The sequence below is a fragment of the Chelonia mydas genome, chromosome 7 (genome assembly GCF_015237465.2).
Source record: "Chelonia mydas isolate rCheMyd1 chromosome 7, rCheMyd1.pri.v2, whole genome shotgun sequence".
Taxonomy (NCBI): Eukaryota; Metazoa; Chordata; order Testudines; family Cheloniidae; genus Chelonia; species Chelonia mydas.
In genome coordinates this window covers 29,327,803-29,352,987 of record NC_057853.1, presented here as the reverse complement: position 1 = coordinate 29,352,987, position 25,185 = coordinate 29,327,803, and the positions used below count along the sequence as shown (strand labels likewise).

The following is a 25,185-nucleotide window of genomic DNA, read 5'->3' as shown; positions in this document are numbered from 1 at the left end:
CCCAGCCCCAAAGTGATGGAGAGTCAGCTCTTCCCCCTCCGCCCCTCCGTTCCAGGCCAAATGTGACCAGCGTCAGCTCCCGGCCCTGGAGTCTGGCTCAGCCTTTGTCTGTGGGATGGAGGAACCCGCTGCTCCCAGAAGGGGAGGGGCAGAGTGACTGGGATTGAGCCCCTTTGGGATCCTCCTTCAGAGGAGCTCTTCCAAGGGGCTCCCTGAGTCTCGGGGTGTCCAGACTGGCCTTGTTCTCATGGCTCCTCTCTGACCCGCCATGACCCACAACTGGGTGCAGTCTCCTTACCGCAGTATGCAGAGGGGACCTCCCTCTCCCCACTGGTTATACACCCAGGGCTTCCTTAGTCCTCAGCCCGTGTCCTGCAGGGAGCACCCGGCCAGCTGGTTTCCTCCAGGACTCCTGGGTCCTTGCTAGGACAGCTGCATCTAGTGGGCTGCCCACGTGAGCCAAATTCGCTAACAGGAGCTGGGCTGACACTGCTGCCCCAGCCTGTGTCTCAGGACCCTTGGGCACTAGACTTAGGGACCCTAAGGTGCTGGGGCACCTGTTCCTGGCGCCAGTCACTGCCCCCATTTCTCCTCACCTGTGGGACTTCCTGCAGCAGGGGGCATTGGCTGGGATAACAGCCTGCAGGGGGCACACCCTGGCCCATGCTGGGGCTGGGATGGATACTGGGCTGGATGGGGGGGAGACGGGAACCTGCACAGCAGGAAAGGGCAGTTGGGTCCAAATGTCCATCTGGGGGCAGGCAGTAACAGACACACGGACACGCCCCAGTTTAGTCTCTGTAGATAGCTTCCCCCCCAGGTTTTTTGCTGTTTTATTGGTCACTCACACTCAGTCCATGGGCACCCCCGCGCTCCTGCCCCACCTACCACTCTGTCCACAGAGCCATGCCATATCCCCCCGCTCAGGCCACAGGCTTCACCCCACCACACGCAAATGCACGCTTCGGCCACAGGCTCCTCCTCCATTTACACTCCTGCCTGGCCCCCCATTCAGTCCACGGCCCCTGCCAGGTACCCCAGGCTCAGTCCATGGGCCCCGCCCCTGCTGAGTCCCCGGGCCCCGCCCCACCCCATCTGCTCAGTCCATGTCCCCCTGCTGAGTCCCCGGGCTCAGTCCATGGGGCCCTGGAAGATAAGGCGCACAAATCCCCGCTCGCCTGTGAGCCAGGTGCCACAGAAGGGGCAGGCGGCATGGAAGGCATGGGTGCCGTGGGGCAGCGGGATCTGGGCCCAGTACTGCACAGTCTTCTGGGAACAGACGTGGCCGCAGGGGCAGAAGGCGTGGGTGGGCCGGCCTGTGTCCAGGTACAACCCAGCCTCGCAGCCCAGCCAGAGCGGCACGTAGGGTCCGGCTCGACGGCACATGGGGCACTCCCGCTCCAGCCCCCCCTTCTCCTTGCGGAAGCCCCAGTTGTGGTAGCCGTGGACGTGGCCGCAGTTGACATAGACCCAGGGCTGCTGTTTGTCCACCACGCCGCGCTGGGCCAGGCTGGGGAAGGCCAGCGTGTTGAAGCCCACAGGGCACTGGGGGCGGGCGGCATTCGTCTCCTGGCGCAGCGCCTCCAGCTGCTTGAGGGTGGGTGTCAGCAGCAGCCCCGCTGTGGTCCGCCACAGCAGCGTGGCCCCGCACAGGTCGATGAGCGAGCCGTCCTGCAACACGTTGGACTCGGTCTGCACCTGCAGGACATGGGAGTCGGAGGCGGGGAGCCGGGCGTGTCAGAGCATCAGTTCCAAGGGAGGGGGGTTGGGGCTGGGGAGGGGAAAGGGGGAAGTCAGGCTGGAGAGGACGGACCAAGGGAGGGAGATATGTGCTCCAGACAGGTGTGGGGGGGGTCAAGTTGGAGGGGCGTTGGGGGAAGGATCACCAGACTGGGAGTGTGTGGGGGAGAGGGCTCAGGCTAGGGACCAGGGGGCATGACACATGGGGCTGGGAGGGTTGCTCCTGAGAGGGCAAGAGCACCAGGCCAAAGGGTTGGGGGTTTGTTCCAAACCAGGGCACCCCTCTGGGCACTGAGTCCTTTCTGGATTGGCAGGGGGGAGGTTCCCCCTATGACCACCATGTGGGCCAGGCCTCCCCGCTGCCAGATCTATAGTCATGTCCCTGTAACCTCCTAGCTGGGTGTTGGGGCACCCCCTGGGCAGGAGGAACCCCCTGGAGGGGTGGAGCAGGAGCCCTCCTATGGCAGTGAACAGGGCCCCCCAGGAGGGTATTGGGGGCCCCACGTACCAGCTTGCCACGGTACAGGTTGGCGCTCCCTGGGGCAGTGCAGGGAATGGGGGACCCCCAGGAGGGATGACGTGGGCCCCACGTACCAGTTTGCCCCGCTGCTGCGCGGAACGACTGTCGCGCAGGGCATACACATTCCCGCACACAGAGATCTCGCGCCACACGCCAGGTGCCGAGTCCTCACTGAAGCCCCCTGTGGGGTGCATCACCAGCACCCCATTGGTCGTCAACCCATCCATCAGCCCGTCCGGCGTCCTCCACTTGGCTGCCCTCTCCTGCCAATGAGAGCAGTCAGGGGTCATGGCAATGCATGGGCGGGGGGGTGGGGGAGGGCTCCTTACAGCTCCTCCCCTGAATCCCTGCATCTGGACCCAGCTCCTTGTTCCCTCCCCAAGAGGGACATCTGCCCCATCCTCCTCCATGCCCAACACACGCACCTATCACCCTCCAGGACCCAGAGGCTCCCAGTACCTTCACCAGGGCCCAGTCACCCTGCTACCCATGGGTCCCAACCCCCTGCATTATTCCCAGTGATCCAGGGCAAAGGTGCCCCTTACAGTTCATTCCCCAGGGCTTGAACCTTGCTGTCCCCCATGTTTGGACTCCCATCACACCCAGGAGAAGATCCCCAGATCCCTCAGCCACAGGGCACCAGCCTGTACCAGAACCCTGCCCAGTGATGACCCATGGCTCCTGCTCCCCCTCCAGGATTCCCTTTGGGTTCACAACCACTGAGGGCAGGGACCTCAGGCACCTGCTTCCCTGAACAAGTGTCCCAAGGACCAGCTGCCCTGGGGTTGGATTGAAGCACGACCTAGAGGGAAAGGCCCTGTGTCCCATTCCCTGACCCTTGAGCCAGGCAGTGCCCCTGGTCTGGGACCGGATTGCAGCCAGCGCCCCTGAGAGGGGAGGTCCCCTCTCAGCACTGTCAGGACTCACTCACTCCAAGGAAGATGTTGCGCGAGGAGTCGAAGCCTGCGGCGTAGATCCGGGCGGTGTAGGGAGGGCTGCGCTCACAAATGATGCGGCAGGCATAGCGGGAGATGGTGCTTTGGGCCGACTGCCCCTCACTGGCGCAGCTGCCCCCAGGCGCCGTGTCCGTCACCACAAAGTCAATCATGTTCTCCGTGGAACGGCCAATCTGTACAGACACTAGTTCTGAGTGACCAGCTTCCTCCTGCCCCCTCCAAGCTGAGAGGCAGCTACCTTCTGGGGTGGGATGTGGGGGCTGTTTATATAGGGATCCCTCAGGCAATACTGACATGCAGACACCTCTGGAGTATGGTGTGGGGCCTGTTTATACAGAGATCCCTCACCCACACTGAGATGCAGCCACCTCTGGGGTGGGGCATGGGGGCTGCACAGCAATAATGGCCAACAGTCTAGGACAGGATGTGAGTGAGAACTGCAGATGGAGGCTTCATGGAGGCAAAATGGGATCCATAGGGTCAGTGTCTGGCTCAAAAGGGCCAGACAAGGGCTCCGATGGGCACAAAGGGGAGGCTCTAGCCAAGCCTTGACCCCCAGCCTGTACTGCCTGCTGTTGCCACAAGGGGGCACCCTGACCCTAGCCTGGGTCAAGCAGTGGTGGAAGGGGCAGTGGCTGAGCTAAGATGTCATGGGCAACTGGCCATTGTGTGTCGGGGGGGATGGGTGGAATCCACAGTGTATTGTGGGTTGCTGCGGTGCGGTACCTGGAACATGTCGGTATCACAGTCATGCGTATATTCCACAATTACCGAGTGGCTGCGGGACAGCGTGTAGGAGATGCTGTGCTGGCCCTTGTTACTGAGTGCCTGGGAGAGCAGAGAGCATGACCTGAGCCAGATGGCCCCAGCACCACTCCCATACCCCACTCCCTGTCCCCACAAGCCAGATCAGATCTGGCGCCCCCTAGAGGATAAAGGGCCCGTATCCCATTCCTTCTCTCCCTCTCCCCCACCCCCGAGGCAGCCAGTACCCCCGGCCCTGGGGCCGGATCAGAGCTGGCGCCCCCCAGTGCTGTGTCTTTATGCCGTATCTCCCCTTGGTGGTCAAAGCAGGCAGCAGCACTGCCTGGGAGCCTGCTGGAAGCCATGGCCATGGGGCAGTGGGTGCAGGGGCATGGCTCACCTTGGACACAAGGGGGGTGGAGATGTGGTGTATCACGTCCGGCTTCACCCCATTGGCCTTCGGCCTCTTGAAGAGTGCGATGCGGCTGCGGCGTCGGCCCTTGTCCCCACTGGCCAGGGAGCCATTGTATCTGTGGGGTGGGGGGAGGTTAGTCCCATACGGACACTGTTCCCCCCCGGCACCACCCTCCCCTCCTGAGCCAGCACAAGGCCCAGCCCCCACCCTGCCAGACACTCGACTCTAGGCTCAGGATGGCAACACAAGCAAGAAAAACCAGGTGTCATGGCAGTGCCGAATCCCTCCCCCGGGGCCAGCACAGCAACGCCAATGAGCAAAGAATTCTGGGATAGCCCGGAATGGGTCTGGGAGCCCAGCCCTGCCTACTCCCCGGCTGGCACCTTAGCAGCATACAAAGGGTTAAACAGTGCTTCTAAGGAAGGCAGCAGTCCCAGCATCACCAAGCACACATGGAGCTGGGTGTTGCACAGACACGGTGAGGGAGAGTCTCTGCCCCAAAGAGCTCACAGTCTGAATAGCCAAGGAGTGGGAGGGAAACTGAGGCTCCAAAAGGGGATGGGATTGCCGAAGGTCAGTGGCAGACCTGGGAATAGAACTTAGGTATCCTGAGTCCTGTCCAGGCAAGGTGCCCACTGCAGCTGGATCTGTGTTACCAGGGAGGGCTCTTGTTCGCCTCATCCCTCCCTAATAAACCAGCCCCAGCATCCCCAAGAGACCCTACAATAACAAACCAGTGTGCACACCGAGCACCCTGGAGATGCTTCAACAAGCTGGCCTTCACAGCCCCAATGCTCCTAGAGACTCTAGACTAACAAACCAACCTGCATATCCCCAGGGCTCCCCCCCTCAGACCTCGTCCCTAGTCCCCACTCACCCCAGCACAATGAGCTCTCCATACTTCACAGCCTCTTTGTTCAGCAGGGAGCCCTCTCCAGCAGAGGGGAAGATCCGGGAGCCCTTGGGGCAGGATCGCCGCAGGTCCAGAGACTGGGAGCTGACGGCCTCGGGGCTGCCCTCCAGCACCATCCTACAAAAAGAGAAGAGGGGGTGAAGGGGAAATTAATGCAACCCAGGGCTTAGATCCTATCTCTCTATCTATCTTTCTGTTCATCCATCCCCCTCTACCCCCATCTAATTGTTGTTCCAATTGTTAATTACCTTCATTGTTAAAAATCTGCAAAAAGAAAAGGAGTACTTGTGGCACCATCGGATGCATCCGATGAAGTGAGCTGTAGCTCACGAAAGCTTATGCTCAAATAAATTGGTTAGTTTCTAAGGTGCCACAAGTACTCCTTTTCTTTTTGGGAATACAGACTAAGACGGCTGTTACTCTGAAACCTGTTAAAAATCTGCACTTTATTTCTGTTCTGAATTTGTCTAGCTTCAACTTCCAGCCCTTGGTTCTTGTTAGATTTTTGGCTGCTAGGCTGAAGAGCTCTCTATTATCACATTGCTGTTCCCCACCTAGGTACTTCTAGACTGGGGTCAAGTCACCCCTTAACCTTCTCTTTGTTAAGCGAAACAGATTCAGCTTCTGGAGCCGCTCACTACGAGGCATGTTTTCCAGCCCTTTATTCCTTCTGGTGGCTCTTCTCTGAGCCCTCTCCAATTTATCAGCATCCCTCTTGCATTGTGGGCACCAGAACTGGATGCCGGATTCCAGCAGCAGCCGCACCAGCACCACACCCGGAGGTAACAGAACCTCCCTTCTCCTATTTCACACTGCCCTGTTTACACACCCCAGGATCACCTTAGCTCTTCTGAACACAGCGTTGCACTGGGAGCTCATGTTCAGCTGATTATCCGCTGTATTTGGATGGGTGGATGGTGTGTGTCTGGGGGGCTGGGGGTGAGGAGGAGGAAGTGGGTCCCAGCCACATGGTAGGTAAAGTGTTAACCTCCCCACCCCTTTCTCCTCCCACCTCCCCTATGTCCAACAGGAACACAGAAAGCTGGGCAGCCCAGGACTCTGCCCCCTCCCTTCTCCATCACTGGGCCCAGCTCCCCACCCTGACATTGCCATGACAATGCCCCTAACACTTAACCTCTTGTCACCATGGCAACACTCCTGAGCTCTCCCAACCCAATGTTACCATGGGAACACCCCTGATTTCTGACATCCACTTGTCACCATGGTGACGCTCCAGACCATAACAACCCTATTGTTTCCATGGCAACATTCCTGAACTGGAATCCCTGTCACCACAGTGACATTTTAGATCTTTAATGCCCCTCTTGTTACCAGGAAAACACTTTTCCTTCAGTCGGTCCCCCCTCACTCAGGCAGGGTCAGAGCCAGCCCCCTAGAATGGAAAGACCCCACAACCTATTCCCCCTCACCAGCTGATCCTGAAGGCAAAACCCCCCCTGCTCTGAGTTGGCCCTATGGATTGCCATGGGTTGCCCATCTGCAGAGGCCCGTGCAGCCCCCAGATGCTGGCCCTCCGGCCTTCCCCTGCAATGGGATCCATGCCACACAAGGCCAGCTGTGCCAGGCAGTGAAGCATAAGCCAGGCAGGGGAACCTGGGGAAGGGACAAGGATAGCCAGTTTTCCCATCCTCCCAGAGCAGCATAGGACGCAGGAGGGATCGCTGGTCTGTGGGGTTCCCTGGGATGTGGGTAGCTGGGGGACTCATCGGGTACCACAATGGAGTGCCTCCCAACCATCATCCCACCCAGCCCAGGGACAGGAGAGACCCACTGGCTGGGAGGGAAGGCGAGAATTTACAGACTGGTTTCTTCAGTCTGTACATATCTGTATGGGGGAAGGAAACGTCTGTTTTCTGATATCCCAACTGTAACATCAACCATCCACACACACACCTGACACGACACACAGACACCCCCGTCACCCCACAGACACTCTCAGCATCACACACAGACACTCCATCACCATGCACAGACACCCCATCACTACACACAGACACACCTGAAATGACGCAGACGCATACCCCTGACACCATACACCTGAAACGGCAGACATAGACACACTTCGCAACACCACCCCCAACACCAGACATACCCATCCCTTACACACACACACACACACAGGATAAACATCCTTCGTCACACCCCTTTGAAAAGCAAGAAGCCAAACAACCCTCACCAAAACAACATAACACAACAATTCCTGGTGTCATCACATCGAGAGACATTCTAACTCAACAACAACACAACCCTATCCCAACACACACACCGGGCTGCAAGGGGCTTCCCACACATGCACAAGGACAACACAACCCCCTTTCCCCAAACACAAACTGGCAGGGCAGGGGCTCTCCTTCCCACCCACCCCCACACCACCTCCTCCCAACACACACACACACACACAAAGGGGGCAAGGGCTGCCCTCCCACCCAACACAACTCCCAAACACATACAAATGGCAGGGAATCCCCTTCCAACACAATGCCACCACAACTCCCTCCCAGCACACACAGGAGTGGGGTGAACAGGCACTTCCCTTCCCACCAACACAAACCACATGGAGGAGAGCAATGGGCTCCCCTCCTAGGCACCACCCCCCAGCAACACAACCAGCTCCCCAAACACACACAGGCAGCGAGGGGGCGGTGGCTGCTGCAGGGGCTGGCAGCAATTGCCTGGGAGCCAGGTGATCCCCGCACCTCCTCCAGCCAGACACAGAGAGCAGCCCTGGTGTGGGTGCGCAGAGAGGATTTTGGTCCCCAAGTCACAGATGGGTGTGTGTGTCAGGGGTGAGATGGGGGGGCGGGGATCAGGGGCTGGGGATTCAGTGACTGGGGACTGCTGGGAGGCGGGAAGGGGTGTAAGCTGTGGAGGTGTCCCTATCTGACCCTTTGGTTTGGATCTAACACACCATTGTGCAAAAGAAACAACCCCCTTTCCTCCAGGGCAGGCAACAAACCCGTGTGTGAGTGAGACAAGGAGGGGAACTGATGGTGCAATCAGATCTCAAGAAGAAAGAAAAACAGATGGAGTGTAAGGGGATAGCTAGATAGATGGCTGGGGAGGGAGGGATGGTTACAGGGCTGGGGAGGGCGGGATGTAGGGATGCTTATAGGGCTGTGGATGGAGGGATGGTTACAGGGCTGTGGAGGGAGGGATTGTTACAGGCTGTGAAGGGAGGGATGGTTACAGGACTGGGGAGGGAGGGATAGACGGATGGTTACAGGCTGGGGAGGGAGGGATGGTTACAGGCTGGGGAGGGAGGGATGGAGGGATGGTTACAGGGCTGTGGAGGGAGGGATGGTTACAGGGCTGGGGAGGGAAGGATAGAGGGATGGTTACAGGGCTGTGGACGGAGGGATGGTTACAGGCTGTGGAAGGAGGGATGGTTACAGGACTGGGGAGGGAGGGATGGTTACAAGGCTGTGGAGGGAGGGATGGTTACAGGGCTGGGGAGGGAGGGATAGAGGGATGGTTACAAGCTGTGGAAGGAGGGATGGTTACAGGACTGGGGAGGGAGGGATGGTTACAAGGCTGTGGAGGGAGGGATTGTTACAGGCTGGGGAAGGAGGGATGGTTACAGGACTGGGGAGGGAGGGATGGTTACAGGCTGGGGAGGGAGAGAGGGATGGTTACAGGCTGTGGAAGGAGGGATGGTTACAGGACTGGGGAGGGAGGGATGGTTGCAAAGCTGCGGAGGGAAGGACAGAGGAGATGCCCCTGGCTGACACTGAGGTTCCCATCTCCAGCCGCCCCTCTGCTTCTGTCTCCCCCCACGTAATCCCCAGCAGCCCCGACCCGCCGCTTACCCCTCGGCGCGGCCCCAGCTCCCCCGCAGCCTGGCTCAGCAGCCGCCTGCGTCGCGCGGCCAGGATGAATAGCCCCGCATTGCTGCTGTCTCCGCCGGCAGTGCTGGAGCGGAACTGCCCTCCCCCCGGGGCGGGGTGTGAGCGGGGGCGGCCCCGAGACCACCACGGCCACCCCCGCCCCTCCCTGCCCTGCCCCCGCCTCCCCCCCACCCCATCGCAGGCAGGGATCCCCCCAGCCACGCGTGCACCCCCTGCCCGCAGCCGCTGCGTCACTCGTGGGGGGATGGGGCGAGGCGCTTTTATGACTATGCAGGTGCGAGAAGGGATGGAAAAGGCTAGAAGTGTGGGGGGGGAGGGATTGGAGCCGGAGCGGGGGGCTGAGCTGATCGGGGGGAAGCAGAGCTGGATGGGGGCACTGAAGCTGGATTAGAGTTGGATTGGGGGGCTGAGCTGATTGGGAGGAGGGAAGCTGGGTGGGGGGTGGAGCTGTATTGAGGGGACTGAAGCTGAATTAGGGGACTGAGCTGATCGGAGCTGGATGGGGGGAAGCAGAGCTGGAGTGGGGGCAGGGCGCTTCCACTGGGTTGGGGGGCAGGAGAGTCTGTGCGTTGGTCCCCCCTACTTGATGAGCAGTGATGCTCATGGGGAGAGAGGGGGAGATGGACCCTCCCCCACACACTAGGAACTCCCCTCCAACTTCGAGCTGGGTTTCTGCCCTATCTCCACTCTGGGGCCTGGGGACACATTGAGGGGCCAGTGGCCTCTGCAAACTCTTGATTGTGCCTCCAAATTTCCTTGGCCTCCTGTATCCTTCTTTGTCCATTAGGAGGAGGACGGTGAAGGCTGGTTCAGGGGCCAGGGGACAAGCCTGGGTTCACTTCCCTTCCCCACCAGCCTCCCCTGGTGTCCCCTTGGCCAAGTCACTTTTCTGGCTGATGCACAATGGGCCAGATCTATTCTGGGTTGGTTGAATGGTTGGTTCCCCTCCTCCCCCCATCTTCCTCTGAAGCATCAGGGCTCGGCCACAGCTGGAGACTGGACACCAGAAGGAGGGTGCGGAAAGGAGGGTGCTGGGCTCTGAGCCTGTTCACAGAATCTTTCCTCTAGCTGCCAGGCTAGTGCCTGCTGCCCGGATGCTCAGGGTCCAGCTGATCACCGGGCTGGGAAGGAATTTCCCCCAGGTCAGATTGGCAGGGACCTTAGGGGTTTTCACACACACACACACCCTGCAGCATGGGGCGTGGGTCACCTACTGGGATCCCCTGGGCACAGCTCACCTCAGCAATTCCTTGCCACTGCAGGACCCGCGGGCATTGGGGGCCCCTCCCCCGTTCTCTGCCTGGGGCTCACAACAAGTCAGTCTCTGGAGACTGAAATGCTTTGGTTTAACTAAAGTCTTGGGGCTCAATTGAGGGGGAATGGGGTGAGACGGTCAGGCCTGTGCTAGACAGGAGATCAGGCTGGATGATCTATGGTCCCTTCTGGCCTTAACCGCTAGGAATCCAGAGCACCGAGGGGATGTCTACACAGCAAGTAGACTCCCACAGGCTGCAGGGCCCTAAACTTGCCGTGCAGACATTCTGGCTCCAGCTGGAGCCAGGGGAGCCTCCCCCCTCCTGGGGTCCCAGAGCTTGGGCTCCAGCCCAAACCTGAATGTTTACACAGCAATTCTACAGCCCTGCAACCAGAGCCCCATTAATCCAAGCCAGCTGACATGGGCCAGGCCTCTACAGTAGGGATCACAGCGCTGCCCTGCCTCCTGTGGGGAAGGGGGACTAGAGAGGTGCTGAGCCCCTGCAGTAATGGGGGCAATCCAGACAGTATGACCTCTCCCCCTTGACCCAGTGACATCCACTGTGCCCCAAGACGCAGACCGCTGTCATGACCTGCCAGCTGTCCCCGGACTCTTGCTGTGTGTGTGGCTCTAACACAGAGGTTGGCAAACTACGCCCGTGGGCCACATCTGGCCCACGGGACCGTCCTGCCCGGCCCCTGAGTTCCTGGCCCTGGAGGCTAGTCCCTGGCCCCTCACCTGCTGTCCCCCCTCCCCCACAGCCTCACCTCACCGCGCAATGCTCTGGGCGGCCCGGCCTGACCCGGTGCTCTGTGCTGTGCGGTAAGGGGGCAGGGAGCGGGGGCTGGATAGAGGGCAAGGCGGCTCCGGGGGTGGTCGGGGCGTGGATAGGGGTTGGAGCGGTCAGAGGGCGGGGAACAGGGGGGTTGAATGGGGGCGGGGGTCCCAGGGAGGCAGTCAGGAAGGAGAGGGAGGGTTGGATGGGGTGGTGGCGGGCAGTTAGGGGGTCCGGGGACGGTCAGGGAGAAGGGGTGGTTGGATGGGGTAGGGGGGCCAGTCAGGAAGGAGAGGGAGGGTTGGATGGGGCTCCGGGGGCGGTCAGGGGCCCGAGAGCAGGGGGTGTGTGGATGGGGCAGGGGTCCTTATGGGGCCGTCAGGGGGCGAGAAGCGGTGGGGGGGTCGGATAGGGGGCGGGGACCGGGCCACGCCTGGCTGTTTGGGCAGGCAGCCTCCCCTAACCGGCCCTCCATACAATTCAGAAACCCGATGCGGCCCTCAGGCCAAAAAGTTTGCCCGCCCCTGCTCGACCAGCAAGGCGATGACCGAAGGCAGCTTTTCCCGCGGGGGCAGAGGCAGCGGGGACCCCCCGCCCCACCCCCTTTTCGGATTGTGCCCAGCAGGGGGCAGCAGCACGTGGCCCACAGGCGCACCACGCCCCCGACGCGGTCCCAGCCCAGGACGTTACATCAGCGGGGCTGGTTTCCTGCGCTGGGAGCCGGGTCACTGGGCTGGGGCCGGGGTTCCGTGGCTCAGACGGCGCAGGGCAGCGAGAGGCGGAGCCCCCATGGACAGCCAGGGCCGCAGGGTGGTGGTGTGCGACAATGGCACGGGGGTGAGTGTGCAGCCCCGGCTGGCCCCACCCCTGCGCAGGGGCGGCGGCTGGGGGCAAGGGCGGCGGCGAGCCGGGGCTCGGGACCGAGACCCGGCCCAGCCTCGCCGCCAGCGCGGTGGTTTCAGCGGGGTTCGGGGGATCGGGCCCCGGGAGGAGCAGGGCGGATCGGGCCTTCCCACTGGCCCCGGCAAGAAGCAGTCGGCTTAAAGGGTTCTGCAGCCGCCGGAAGAGCCTCGCCCCGCTCCCCGGGGTGCGGTGCTGGGTTCCCGCTCGCCAGTGAGGCAGGTGGAGGAGCAGGCGGGGTAACTGTGCGGGCGGTGGCTGCCCCTGTTCCGGCTTGGCCGGCAGTTCCGCTGGCCTGGGTGGGGAAGGGGCCCAGCGACTCCTCCAGCGTCTCGGCGTTGGCGCTTCCTGCTTGCCCTGGCTCATACACGGGGCCCAGCTCCCCGCAGAGAGCGGGGCAGCCCGGGGAGGCCCAGGGGCAGCCTCGGCCGCTGGCACCGGGGCCATTTTTCCATTCTGAGAAAAGTCCATTTCTGTTTCTTCTTTGCATTACGGTGGAAGCTCCACTCCCAGCCTCAAGTCAAGGGCCCTTGTCGTGCCAGACCCATTGAGCCAGGTTAGAGCCCCCTTGTGCCCAGTGCTGCCCAGCCACCCAGTGAGAGACAGTCCTTGCCCTGCAGAGCTCGCCATCTAAATAGACAGAGGGTGGGAAGAGAAACTGAGGCAGGAAAAGGGACTTGCTGGAGGTCACACAGCAGCTCAGTGGCAGAGCCAAGAATAGAACCCAGGAATCTCAGCTGTCACCCCACCCTGACTCATCCCCTCTGCTGAATTGTGTTGTGTAGGGGGAACTTTATATATCCAGTATAAGTAAGGCACCTCCATTAGAGAGCGGGGGAGCATGAAGACTATTAGACAAGGCATTGGTAAGAGCACATCAGGAATGCTGGGTGCAGTTCTGGTCACCCCCTTCAACAGAGAAGCTGGCTCCTAGGCTGATCAGAGGAATGGAGAGCCGATCTTAGGGGAGGAGCCTGGAAGAGCGGAGTCTCTTCAGCCTGGCTAGAGAAGGGGTCTGGTTCCTCCCTCTAAATACATGGGGGAGAACCCCTGAGGGAGAAGAGCTATTGAAGTTTAAGTGGACACAAGAACAAATGGGGTTAAACTGGCCAGGGATCAGCTGAGGCTAGAAGTGAGAAGAAGGGTTGTGCCCCTCAGAGGCAGGAGGATCTGGAACAGCCCCCCCCCCCGATGGATGCTGGTGGGGGGGGGGGGGCAGTGATGGACTTGCTAGCCAAGGAGCTCCCTTCCAATCCTGTAGAAGAATGGGCTCACCCTCGTGCTCTCCCTTGTGGAGAATGGAGGGGTAACAGCTGTTTCCTCACTACTTCCCCTGCCCTTGGTCACACCAACCGTGGTGGAGTTCCTCTTCTCACCACTCAGCTGGCTCACACCTCACTTCTACCCCTTTTGGCTACCAGAAGCTAAACTAACAGTAGTCCCCCTCCTTACACTGGATCTTTGGTACTCAACTCCAGGCCCTGTGATCCCTACAGCCCTTCACACCAGCCTCTCTTTCAGTCACCCTTCTCAGACGCCTCACACTACCTCTCCCAGAGGCTGGTTGGGGGAGGGTCCAGGCCTACCCTCTATGCTGGGTTCAGTCTAAGGCCCCTAGCACACGCAGCCAAGCTCTGTGCCATCAGATGCTTTGTCACTGTCTCCCTGGTCTCTGTCCTTTCTTCAGGCCTCATCCCCAGCTTCCCTCTGGGTTGTGTAACAAGCTCCCAGGGTTTCTCCCAGAGATCTGGGCCCTATCCTTGGGTCGGGTCAGGTCAGGCAAAGGAGCTTGCTTCAATCTGGTGCCTTCCAGGCACCCCTACCTGCAATCAGAGCCTTACCATGCTACTTAGGGCGGGCGGGCGGGCGGGCGGGCGGGCGGGCAGGCTGCGCTGCGCTGCGCTGCTCTCCCCTTCCCCTCACCAGGATGCTTCTTCCCCCTTCTTTTAGTCCACCCCCTTCTCTTTTTATAGCTCCATCCAGCTCCTCCCCAGCTGAGCTTCATCTTCACTGAGGCCTGGCCCACCTTCCAGGTGCAGCCAGCTGTGTTAATTGGGCTCTCAGGCCCACATTAACCCTTTCATCACCTCTCTGGGGCAGACCCCCACTTCCACAGGCACTCCTCTATCTGTAAAGAAGCCTCAGTGTGTGATATACATTAAAGCGAACATTGTAAGAGTCTTTTCTTCAATATTTCCAAGCGACAAACTCTTTTTAACCTGCTTCATTGGCGAGCTTTGCCATGAGGTCAAGGCTGAGAGAAGGCAATGCTGGTTCACGCAAGATGTATTTAGCCTGTGGGACTCACTGCCACAGGACATTGTTGAGGCAAAAAGAAAAGGAGTACTTGTGGCACCTTAGAGACTAACCAATTTATCTGACCATAAGCTTTTGTGAGCTACAGCATCCGATGAAGTGAGCTGTAGCTCACGAAAGCTTATGCTCAAATAAATTGGTTAGTCTCTAAGGTGCCACAAGTACTCCTTTTCTTTTTGCGAATACAGACTAACACGGCTGCTACTCTGAAACCTGTCATTGTTGAGGCTGAAAACTCAGCAAAGTCCAAGAAGGGATTGCTCATTTTTGTGGAGAAGCAGAATCTGCAGAGTTGGAATTGTTGACGCTGACACAAATCCTGGCAGGGGGATGAAACCTCAAGCTCCAGGGGTTGAGCCAATCTCTACCCATTAGTGAGAGAGCAGGGGGAGGCTAATGTGTGGAGGATTATTCCCCATTGCCTACTGCAGGAGTCTTACACCTTCCACTGACAAATTCCCCAGGCAGTGGTCACTGTCAGAGACAGTATTCCGGGCGAGAGGGGCCTTGGCTCTGAGCCAGTCTGGCAATTGCCATGTGAGTTCTGCAGGTTAGCAGCTATGCTGTGTGTTTGGCAGGGAACTCTGGCACTGCTCGTTGGATCTATCCAGGCGTCAGTCGGAAGTGTCTACAACCTGGCTGTTCTCACCAGGGCCCCGATCTCAGCTCCGTGCAGCACCCAAGGCAAGGGGTCCCAATTCAGCCCGGGGGGAGGGGGCTCTGTGCAGCGCCTGGCACGATAGGGCCCTGATCTTGGTCAGGGTCTGTGCAGTGCCTGGCACGATGGCAGCCCCGCCCACACTTGCTGAGTTGGGGGTTAAAGGGGACACAGGCCTGCATTATGCCAAAGCGGAAGGTAATTTGTAAATGAAACATGAAGCAAAACCCGCTTTGCAGAGGGGACGCCAGGAAAGTTCCTGTAAAAGGAATCAGAAATGAGATTTCTCTTTAAGGGCTGTTGCTCTAGAGGCTTTGGCCTCGCGGAGTCTGCCCAGAAATGCAGGGTGCTGCTAGGAGCGATAGAGCCAGAGGGGATGTGCCTGTCTCCAGCAGGCTGGGTCTGCGGGTGCCTCTCTGCTGGGGTGAGTGCATGTGTCGTGGTAGCAGAAGCAGGCTCAGCTCTTGCATTTCCTCTTTCTCCACATCCGCTTGCTCGCTGCAGGGTTCACTCTCCCACAGCAGGCAGGGCCAGTCTGCCAGTGCTTTTGCTATGATTGCCCGGGCCTGCTGTTCAACATGAGACAGAATTAACCTGCAAGCTGTGTCCAGTGGCAGAGGGTTCCACAGGTTAATGGGAGTGAGGAAGGCCTAGGGGGACACTCTTGCCTAATCTGGGAGCCAAGGAGCCTTGGGTGAAACTTACACTGCTCAGGGGGAGTAATGGGCCCAATCCCCTGGGAGCAGGTGAGAGGATCAGGCCCAGTACTTTTACACAAACTCTTAATTAACTTGCAGAGCTCGCTGTCATTGGGTGTTCAGGAGGCCAGGCTTGGAGAGGGGGCAGGGCACTGCGATGGGTAATGAGGTCATCCACAGATAGGAACAAAATTAAACAGCATGGTTGAGTGGGGGTGGGACTGGGACTTGTAGCTATGCCACCATCTTCCTGTGTGACCTTGGGTGGGACCTTTCCCGTCATTGGGCCTCAGTTTCCCCTCCCACCCCTTCTCTGTTCAGACGGAGCTCTTCCGGGCAGGGACTGTCTCTCACTGTATGTCTAGGTAGTGCCTGGCATAATGGGGGCCCTGCTCTCATACTGCTGCTCTGACTTCTAAAGCATAGAACACGGTGAGCACCCCTAAAGGACTCACACACTATATAAAGGGATATTATCTTAGTCCGTTACAGCAGGGGTTCTCAACATGTTTCTTTCGGAGGCCCCCCAACATGCTATAAAAGCTCCACGGCGCTCCTGGACCACAACAACTGGTTTTCTGCAGGGCTGGTATTAAGGGGTAGCAAGCAGGGCAATTGCCTGGGGCTCCACTCCACAGGGGGCACCACGAAACTAAGTTGCTCAGATTTTGGCTTCAGCCCCAGGTGGTGGGGCTCAGGGCCCCAGGCTGCAGTCCCATGCAGCAGGGCTTCGGCTTTCTGCCCTGGGCCCTAGCGAGTCTAATGCTGGCTCTGCTTGGCAGACCCCCTGAAACCTGCTCACAGCCCTCCAGGGGGCCCTGGACCCCTGGTTGAGAACCGCTGCTTTACAGGGCCTCTAGGCACTACCCTAATATTCCTAATAGCAGGGTGTCCACATCTCGCTGCATGAGGGTACTGATGGAGCCTCTCCCTTTCCATGGCGGGGGAGTGGAGAGGAGAGGCGGGGAACGAGGGAGTCGTGAGTGTCTACAAAAGCAGAAGTGTCACTTCCTCTAGACTCTGCACCCAGGGCTACTTCCCTCCATGGCTGGGGAGGGAGGTGGGGCTTGTGACCCTGTATACATGTAGCACCTCCTGCTAGCGCTTGGTGTGCAGATAGGGAGGGTCAGGCCAGCCCAGGGGGCATTGGACACAGTTCTTTGCAGCAGTTTGGCTCCTTCCCCCCCCCCCCCCCGGGGCAGGGGTGTCTGTGGCTCAGGGCTGGGCCAAGAGGATTTGGGGCTGAGGGGAGAAATTCTGTAGGGATTTAAAGGGTGATACTTCCAGTGACCACCCAGCCTGGTATCCTTCTGCTCCCCCCCACCTCAGAACAAAGGTAACTGGGTCCCTCTAGGTGTTGTGAGGGTAACAGGAGTAGCCAAGTGGCCCCAGCATGTCTCCCCGGTGCCCCTAAGCCAGCTGGAGGGAGGAATGGGGCAGATCTCCCCCCAGCTTGGGGAGATCCTGTGTGGCTGGGTGGGTGGAGACTCGGAGGGGTTGTCACCTGGTTCATTTCCCTCTCTCTGTCTCCCCAGTTCGTTAAGTGCGGCTTTGCCGGCTCCAACTTCCCTGAGCACATCTTCCCCGCACTGGTCGGGCGCCCCATCATCCGCTCCACCGCTCGCGTGGGCAACATCGAGATCAAGGTCAGGCTCTGGCAGGGGGGGCATGTCCCACAGGGGTCAGGTAAGGGGAGGGGGGCTTTGAAGGGGAGCTTTCCCTTGGGGGGAGGGGCTCCTTAGGGATCTGGGGCAGAGGGGCCCTGGCCTCCCGTGGTGGCTTAGCCAAAGTGCTGGTGTCTCAAATCTCCTCCCTCCCCACCGCCGCCCCAGGACCTGATGGTAGGGGATGAGGCCAGCGAGCTGCGCTCCATGCTGGAGGTGAACTACCCCATGGAGAACGGCATCGTGCGCAACTGGGACGACATGAAGTACCTGTGGGACTACACCTTCGGGCCCGAGAAACTCAACGTCGACCCCCGCAGCTGTAAGATCCTGCTCACCGAGCCCCCCATGAACCCCACCAAGAACCGCGAGAAGATCATCGAGGTCAGGCTGGGCTGTGGGACTGAGGGGCATCAGCACGGGAGGGGGAGGGGGCTGCGGGGCGGGATTGAGGGGCATCAGCACAGCCTGGCGGGGGAGGGGACTGCGGGGCGGGATTGAGGGGCATCAGCACAGCCCAGGGAGGGGGCTGCAGGGCGGGATTGAGGGGCATCAGCACAGCCCGGGGGGGGGGGGGGGGGCGGCTGTGAGGCAGGATTGAGGGGCACTGGCAGAGCTTGAGGGACATCGGGCCTGGGGGGGGAGCCCAGGGCTGGGATAGCAGGGGCAGGAGGTTGGAGCTGAAGCGCAGCGGCGGGGCTGTGCCCATGGTTTTTTCTCTCCCCCCAGGTGATGTTCGAGACGTACCAGTTCGAAGGCGTGTATATCGCCATCCAGGCCGTGCTGACTCTCTACGCCCAGGGTGAGGGGGCGCTGGGGCCGGAGCGGGGGTGGGGGCCTGAAGGGGGATGGAAGGGGCGGAGCAGGTGAGGTATGGGAGGGCCAGAGGGGGAGGGTGCGAGAGGTCTGGAGGGAGGAGAGGCGAGGGCAGAGTCAGGGGCAGTAGAGGGAATGCAGGGGAACGTGTTACCATGGTGAAGTCTATCCTGCTGTATGGCAGGTGAGTGAACCGGTCACCCAGGGCGCTGGCCTGGGGAACTCACTGCCACTGGATGTCCTGGAGGCTGAGAAGGGAGCAGGGTTTGGGGAGGGAAGTGCAGGGAATGACCAGGGGAGCCCTGCTTTGGGAGGATGGGCAGGGGAGATGTCCCCTCTGAGCATGTTATTTCCTGTTTCGCCACAAAGGGGCCATTGTCACCTTTCCTGACGTGGCCAGTCCTGGTGCCTTTGGAGGTGGGATACCAGGGTAGATGGGCGTATTGCCTCTCAGCACAGTAACCTCCCCCTCCCATTTCAGGCCTGCTGACTGGGGTGGTGGTGGATTCTGGGGACGGTGTGACCCACATCTGCCCTGTCTACGAGGGCTTCTCCCTGCCCCACCTCACTCGGCGGTTGGACATCGCGGGACGGGACATCACCCGCTACCTCATCAAGGTGAGAGCCGGGTGAGGGTGCGTCATAGATTTGCTAGCCGCCCGTCGGACTGCTGTGAGGGGAATTCACGCCCCGGCGTCCCCGGATGTCTTAAGCCTCCCGGAACCTAAATGGGGTCCAGCCCCTGTCCCGAGGTGTGAGCTTTCTGGGTCCAGCTCGGCTCCCCCAGGAGCCCCGCGGCAGCTGTGAAGCAGATATCGCACCCGGACCCCGCCCCGCGACTCACCTGCTGCCCTTTGACCTCATCCCATGCAGCAGAACGAGCTCAGATCCTGCAGCCCCGACCTCCTGCCTGCAGTGCCTGCCGCTAGCTCCCCTTCCCTGGGGAGGCCTCCACCCAGCTGGGCTCAGGCAGGGCCCCTGCCTCAAGGCTACTCTGTCGAAAATGGCCCAAACCTCCCAAGAGCTCAGATCTTCCCCTTTATAACCATCCAGCCTCCTCCTTTGCCACCGGCCTTCGGACTCTCCGCCCACTGGGGGGGGCGAACAGGGCGTCGGGCAGGCGAAAGGCTGCACCTCGAAGGGAGCGTCCCGCGTGGGAAGGAGCCAGGCAGCCAGTTCCTGCTCCCACTTGGAGTGCCTAGATCGTACCCATGCCTTCCCCAGAACCTCACAGGAGGCCAGAGGGAGGGGTGGGACCTCTATGGGAGGGGCCCCAGCAGCTCCTGTTATTATAGTCTCCCCCTCCTGGCAGCTGCTGGTACTGCAGGTTCCCCCCATGACTCTGTCTCCCCCTCCTGGCAGCTCCTGTTGCTGCGGGGTTACGCCTTTAACCACTCTGCGGATTTCGAGACGGTGCGGATGATGAAGGAGAAGCTCTGCTACGTGGGGTACAACATTGAGCAGGAGCAGAAGCTGGCTCAGGAGACCACAGTGCTGGTGGAGTCCTACATGGTGAGGGAGCGGCTGGGGGTGTGTCTCTGCTTGGTGGATGGGTGGGTCACTCCTGCCCCATTGAGAGACCCTTGCCGGGATGGTGGGGACCTTAGCACAGTGAGGCTGGGAGTTAACACCCCATTAGGATGCCTGGGGTGATTCTCCGCCTTGGAGCAATCAGCTCAGGCTCTCTGCAGACTCAGGCTCTCTGCAGACTCAGGCAGTGTTGCTGACAGCCTCTCCGTCTGCTCCCCACAGCTGCCCGATGGGCGTGTGATCAAGGTGGGGGGTGAGCGGTTTGAGGCGCCCGAGGCCCTATTCCAGCCCCACCTCATCAATGTGGAGGGTGTGGGTGTGGCTGAGCTGCTCTTCAACACCATCCAGGCAGCTGATATCGACACCAGGTGAGCAACGGGGTGGGAGGTGGAGCCTGGAGCCCCCTCTCCTGACACTGGGCTGCAGGCAGGGGGTGCCTGCAGGCCTAGGAGGCAAGACCATTGGTGGGGATTTTTTGTGTGTGTGAGAACTAGTAGGGGAGGTGATGGAATTATTGGGGATTGGGAGGTTGTTGGTGGATTCCAGGGGGCCGATTGGAGGGGGGTTGCTGGGGAGATCCTAGGGTGTTGAGAGGTGAGTGGAGGCAATCATTGGGGTAAGCCTGTTTGGGGGGATCCTGAGGGAAGTTGTTTGGGGGTTGAGTGGGGAGCTGGGGGGTTGGGAGAGTGAGTGGGGATCCTAGGGGTGCAGTGGGGCTGAGCCCCGAGGACCCCTCCAATGGGGTGTTGTCTGTCTCACTCCATCCCTCTCCCCAGGGCAGAGTTCTACAAGCACATTGTGCTGTCAGGTGGCTCCACCATGTACCCGGGCCTGCCCTCTCGGCTGGAGCGTGAGATCAAACAGCTCTACCTGGAGCGGGTGCTCAAGGGCGACGTGGAGAAGCTGTCGGTGAGTGGGCACCATGTGGGGTGCATGGGCACTTCCCCACTGGACCCTAGTTCCGTTGCAATGGGCCTGGGGCCTACAGTCCCCTCCCTGGGTGGGACAGGCCAGCTCAGCTCCTGAGTGCCACCCACAATCCATTGCAGCTGACCTGCGGGTGGGGCCAAGGAGGCCCCTGCCATGTGAGGGGGATTTGCCCAGGGGTGATGCAGGGGTTCAGAACAGGCCTTCTGACCTTAAAATCCAGGGGTGAAATCCTGATCCCATTGACCCTGTGACTGAGACCAGTCACACTAGTCCCATAGCCGAGGGGGCGGAGCCTCTTCTCCTGGCTGAGGGTTTGAATCCTGGGGATCCCGTTTTTAATAAATGGTCTTGTCTCCCCCTGCAGAAATTCAAGATCCGGATCGAGGACCCACCTCGGCGGAAGCACATGGTGTTCCTGGGGGGTGCCGTGTTGGCCGACATCATGAAGGACAAGGATACCTTCTGGCTGCAGCGAGCCGAGTACCTGGAAAAGGGGACCCGCATCCTGGAGAAGCTGGGGGTCACTGTGAGATAGGGACACCCCTGTCTCACCCCCTCCCCACTAGCTCAGCTGCCCCATCTCTTCATTAACCCTTTCCTCCCTGTCAGTATCGCCTTGATTCTGCCTTTCTCGCAGGCTGACCAATCACAGGGCTTCTTTTGGGAACCTTTTTTCTGGGGGTGGGGGAGAATAATCATAGTGCCAGGGGGTTGCGTCTGGGTGGGGTGGGGAGAGGGAGGGTGTGCCTCTCTCATAGGCCCAGGGCACTCTCCATCCCAATCCCTGGGCTCTGCCCTGGCCACATCAGTGATGTCTCCCTTCCTCCTAGGGGCCAAGTGGGCCCCTGCAGCAGCCTGCTAGAGGCAGGAGCGGGTGGGGTTCAGACAAGGCTGTTTCGGGCTGGATCTCAGGGAGATGCCCCTGCTGGGGAGGGGTCAATGAGGCTGGGGAGTCCCCCATCCCCAAGTCTGGCTAACACCGTGGGGAATGTGCTGTAGGGACCAGAGGGAGGGGCTAGCTGGGGCCCCCCATCCCTGTGGGATTGGCCCTTGGGAAGCAAATAAGGGGGCATTGGGGAGGAAATTTGAGGGGAGGAATAAAGGGATCAATGACACAACAAACTGGATTGGGGTGGGGCCCCAACTAGCCCCACCCTTTCCCAAGCACATGGCTGGCCTTAAAGGGTTATTAACAAGCTTTGCAGGAGCCTGATTGCATTGGTGGGGTAGGGGACCTTCTTTCCATGCCCCCCTCTCTCCACACTGCAATGCTGGGGTGCAGACATGGGGGAGTGTTTGCTGGGCCTGGGGCAGGATTCCCAAGCGACGCAGTCTCTGTATTGAACATGGTGGAGGAAAATCACCCCCGCACACACAGAAACCTGTAAATGGGTTTTTTACCCTGATTTTTAAATTGTTTTTGCTTCTTAGTGTCTCTCTGTCTCCTGTCTCTGCTGGGGAGGGAGGGCTGAGAAGAAGTGTATGTCCCAGCTCTGGTTCAACCACAGGCTGGCTCAGGGGAGTGAGATATGGGGCCTTTCCCCTCTATGGGGTGCTGGTCCCTGTTCTGTGTCCTGTGAGTGGATTGACTTGGAGGGGGGTCCCAGCCCAGCTCCTAGTGGGGCCAAGCAGCCATGTAACCGTGAGCGCTGAATCTGGCCTCCCTGGGGGATCTGCCCCCATCCTTAAAGGCAGGAGTCAGGCCTTGGGGTGGCTCCCCTGCTCCTTCCATACACGTAACGGGAGATGCTCTGGGCTGGGGGGAGCTGTGACGACACAGTCCCTAGGGCTGCCAGGCGTGGGGCACGAGACCATGTCCAGGTCTGGAACTCTGAGCCCGCCATGATTGTTTCCCGGCCCACGGGACCTCAGCTCTCCCCAGCCCTGCACTACACACAGGGCCGCTGTGATGAAGGTGGGAATGGCATGTGGGTAAATAGACTCCTGGAGTCTATCCCCAGCTCTGGGTGGGGTCTGTTGGTTAGAGCACAGGAGCTGGGAGCAAGGACTCCTGGGGTCTATCCCCAGCTAGGGGAAGGGAGTGGGGGATACTCACCCAGCCCCCACTGTGGCCCTTTGTGTAAAGGGCCAATATCAACATTACCTGTCCCGTCCCCCACAGCTGGCGCTGTGGCTCAGAGCCCTGGGGTCTGTCAGGGGCTGTGAGGTCCTGGGGGGGCAAGGCCATCGGGACAAATGCCAAGAATAATCCTTGTTGCTAACTAGGAATTCTGCCTGCCCTTACAGACCATAGGGCTTGGGCCATGTCAGCCCCAGGCCGCCAGGGGGCAGCACAGGTCTTCAAGACTAACTACATGGGAGTGATTCACACGTGCATTTCCCTGCCTGGCCTGGGGTAAATCGAGTCACTCACTGCGTGCAAAGTTTGCCAGCATCGCCCATGCTCTGACCGTTAGAGACCACTCTCCTCTCAGAGCTAAGCCAGGAGCCCTGGCTCTCAGTTCCTCCCATTGCCACCAGGTGGTGCTCAACCCACATCACTGCGCTAGGATCCCTATATCCCAGCCTAGAGGCCCCTTAACTGGGGAGCTCCTCTCCCCGCCCACCCGAGCCTGCAACCAGGACCCAGGGTAGAATCAGCCCCCCTCCCCCGGTACAGAGCCTTCCCCCCCGCCTGAGAGAGTCCAGAAAGGGGATGAAAACGAGGGAGGGGCTGGCTCCCTGACCCCCATCCCTCCCTTCCCACAGGGATACCCGGCTGAATGGGCCCATTGCAGCCGGAAGGGGAGGGGGGTGGGGGCGGGATGGGTTCATCGGTCTGATCGGAGGGTGGGGGGTGAATACCTGGCGGGGTCTAGGGGTCAGTGTCTCCCCCAGCCCCAAGCAGATCCAGGGGGGCCCAGCTCCATCAGCCACAAGCCAGTGTTTCTTGCAGTCTCTTAAAACAACCAAGCAGAAACCGGGGGGGGGGGGGGGGGGGGGGGGGGGGGGCGGGGGGGCGTTGATTAGAACGAGGGGAAAGGGGGCGGAAGAGCTCCCATAGCGTATGCCTGGGGTACCCTCACCCCCGCCGTGGGGATCCCTGTGGGGCCGCTGGCACGGGGTGTGGTTACTTACTACCTATGGGGTGGGGGCTCCTGCCCCAACAGGGACCAGGCTGAGTCAGAAAACTCACCTCTCGGAGGGGCCCTGAACGGGCGCCGGATCGGAGCCCGTGTGCCTGCGGGGGGAGCCCTGTGTCCCATTCCCCACTTCCCTGAGCCAGCCATTGCCCCCAGCTGGGGCTGGAGGGGAGCAGAGCTGGCGCCCCCTAGCGGGGAAAGGCCCCACGGCCGGCCGCCCCCCTCTCCCCTCCTGGTTCCCACACGCAAGGAATTCCATGCATTTCCGCGCTGCGCCTCCATCCGACCTGCAGCCCCCGCCCCCGGCTCCCCTCCCCCCGCCAGCCCCTTCGGCTGGGCCCATTGTGCCCTCCCCCTCGGCTCACACCACACACACCGAAACACACAACCCCCCCCCCCCCCGGAGATGTACAACACACACCCGCCACAAAGCCCGCCTAACACACACACACCTAGTTCACAGCAGAGACAGCTGGGATCCCTGCCCCCCTAGTCGGGGCTGCAGACCGAGATTCCTGGATCGCAGATCTCGGACCCTTCCCTGTCTCCCCTCGCCTGGCCATGGGGGGGCGCTCCAGAGCCTTGCGAACTTGTACTGCTGGCCTCGGCCTCCCCAGGAATGGGGTCCCCTAGGGACTGCCAGTTGGCTTAGTAGACAGGGTGAGCAGGTAGGAGTGCATGGGAAGCACCTGTGCAAATATGCCCAGGGGTGTGCCCACAAGTGAATGCACATGTGCAAATGCTCAGGTGTGCAGGCACAGGCATGGCAGTGCAACTATGCATACACATTGGTGAGTGTGGGACAATGTGGTGGCATGGGTGTGTGGCAGCATGGGAGGATGCGTGAGTGAGTCTGCGCAGGTGTGCAATGGGACGATGATCACACCAGTGTGTGAATGACGAAGTTAGGAACACGTGCATGAACAGGAGTGTATGTATGCACAGGGGTGTGCATGCCCAGGAAAATGCATGCATGGGAGGGTGTGTGTACAGATGGATGTGCGTGCCCAGGAATGTGTGTGCATACGCGGGTATGCTTTCAGGGGACAGTTAGAATGCAGAAGAAACTGAGCTTGCACAGGAGAGCTTGTGTGTGTGCAACATGCACACACAAGTGTGCACATGTGCATGCACGTCAAACTAAGCTGCACATGGGGGTACTCACACATGTGTGGGAAAGTGAGGGCGAGGAACAATTCTGGTCCCTCTATGTCCTCCCCCCATGCTCTCCTGCCCTCCCATGCAATGCGCACCGTTGTGTGCACTCACCCACGTGCACACTGACATCCCCCAATCTGGGCCCAGCGCCCTGTTGTGGGTCTCAGCTCCCCGTGGGAATCGCCCTGAGCATCATGAGGTCCTGGAGAGGATGGCGGGAGGAAACTCACGGTGAGCCTCTCCCCGCT

The 25,185-nt window shown here is 60.2% G+C and overlaps 2 protein-coding genes across 4 annotated transcripts; one reads left to right on the top strand and one right to left on the bottom strand.

Annotated features, from left to right (window-relative positions):
- Positions 1-793: 793 nt before the first annotated feature.
- Positions 794-13,940, bottom strand: PELI3 (pellino E3 ubiquitin protein ligase family member 3). Of its 3 annotated transcripts, none has more exons than XM_037904876.2 (7): positions 9,116-9,366; positions 5,253-5,405; positions 4,361-4,490; positions 3,943-4,044; positions 3,192-3,389; positions 2,335-2,523; positions 794-1,698 (listed from the first exon to the last, which is right to left on the bottom strand). In XM_037904876.2, the coding sequence occupies exons 2-7, from the start codon at positions 5,402-5,404 to the stop codon at positions 1,132-1,134; spliced, it is 1,338 nt and encodes a 445-aa protein (XP_037760804.1). In that variant the 5' UTR covers position 5,405; positions 9,116-9,366; the 3' UTR covers positions 794-1,131. The 3 variants fall into 3 exon arrangements, with proteins under 3 accessions (XP_037760804.1, XP_043407657.1, XP_043407656.1); XM_043551722.1 differs by lacking the exon at positions 9,116-9,366 and adding an exon at positions 13,926-13,940 and having other exon boundaries at positions 804-1,771; XM_043551721.1 differs by having other exon boundaries at positions 804-1,771; positions 9,116-9,360.
- LOC102930625 (actin-related protein 2-B) lies at positions 11,766-22,126 on the top strand. The gene is made up of 9 exons (XM_027818579.3): positions 11,766-12,021; positions 17,292-17,402; positions 17,589-17,804; positions 18,150-18,222; positions 18,718-18,854; positions 19,599-19,748; positions 19,989-20,134; positions 20,543-20,675; positions 21,061-22,126. The coding sequence occupies exons 1-9, from the start codon at positions 11,974-11,976 to the stop codon at positions 21,229-21,231; spliced, it is 1,185 nt and encodes a 394-aa protein (XP_027674380.1). The 5' UTR covers positions 11,766-11,973; the 3' UTR covers positions 21,232-22,126.
- The last annotated feature ends 3,059 nt before the right edge of the window (positions 22,127-25,185 follow it).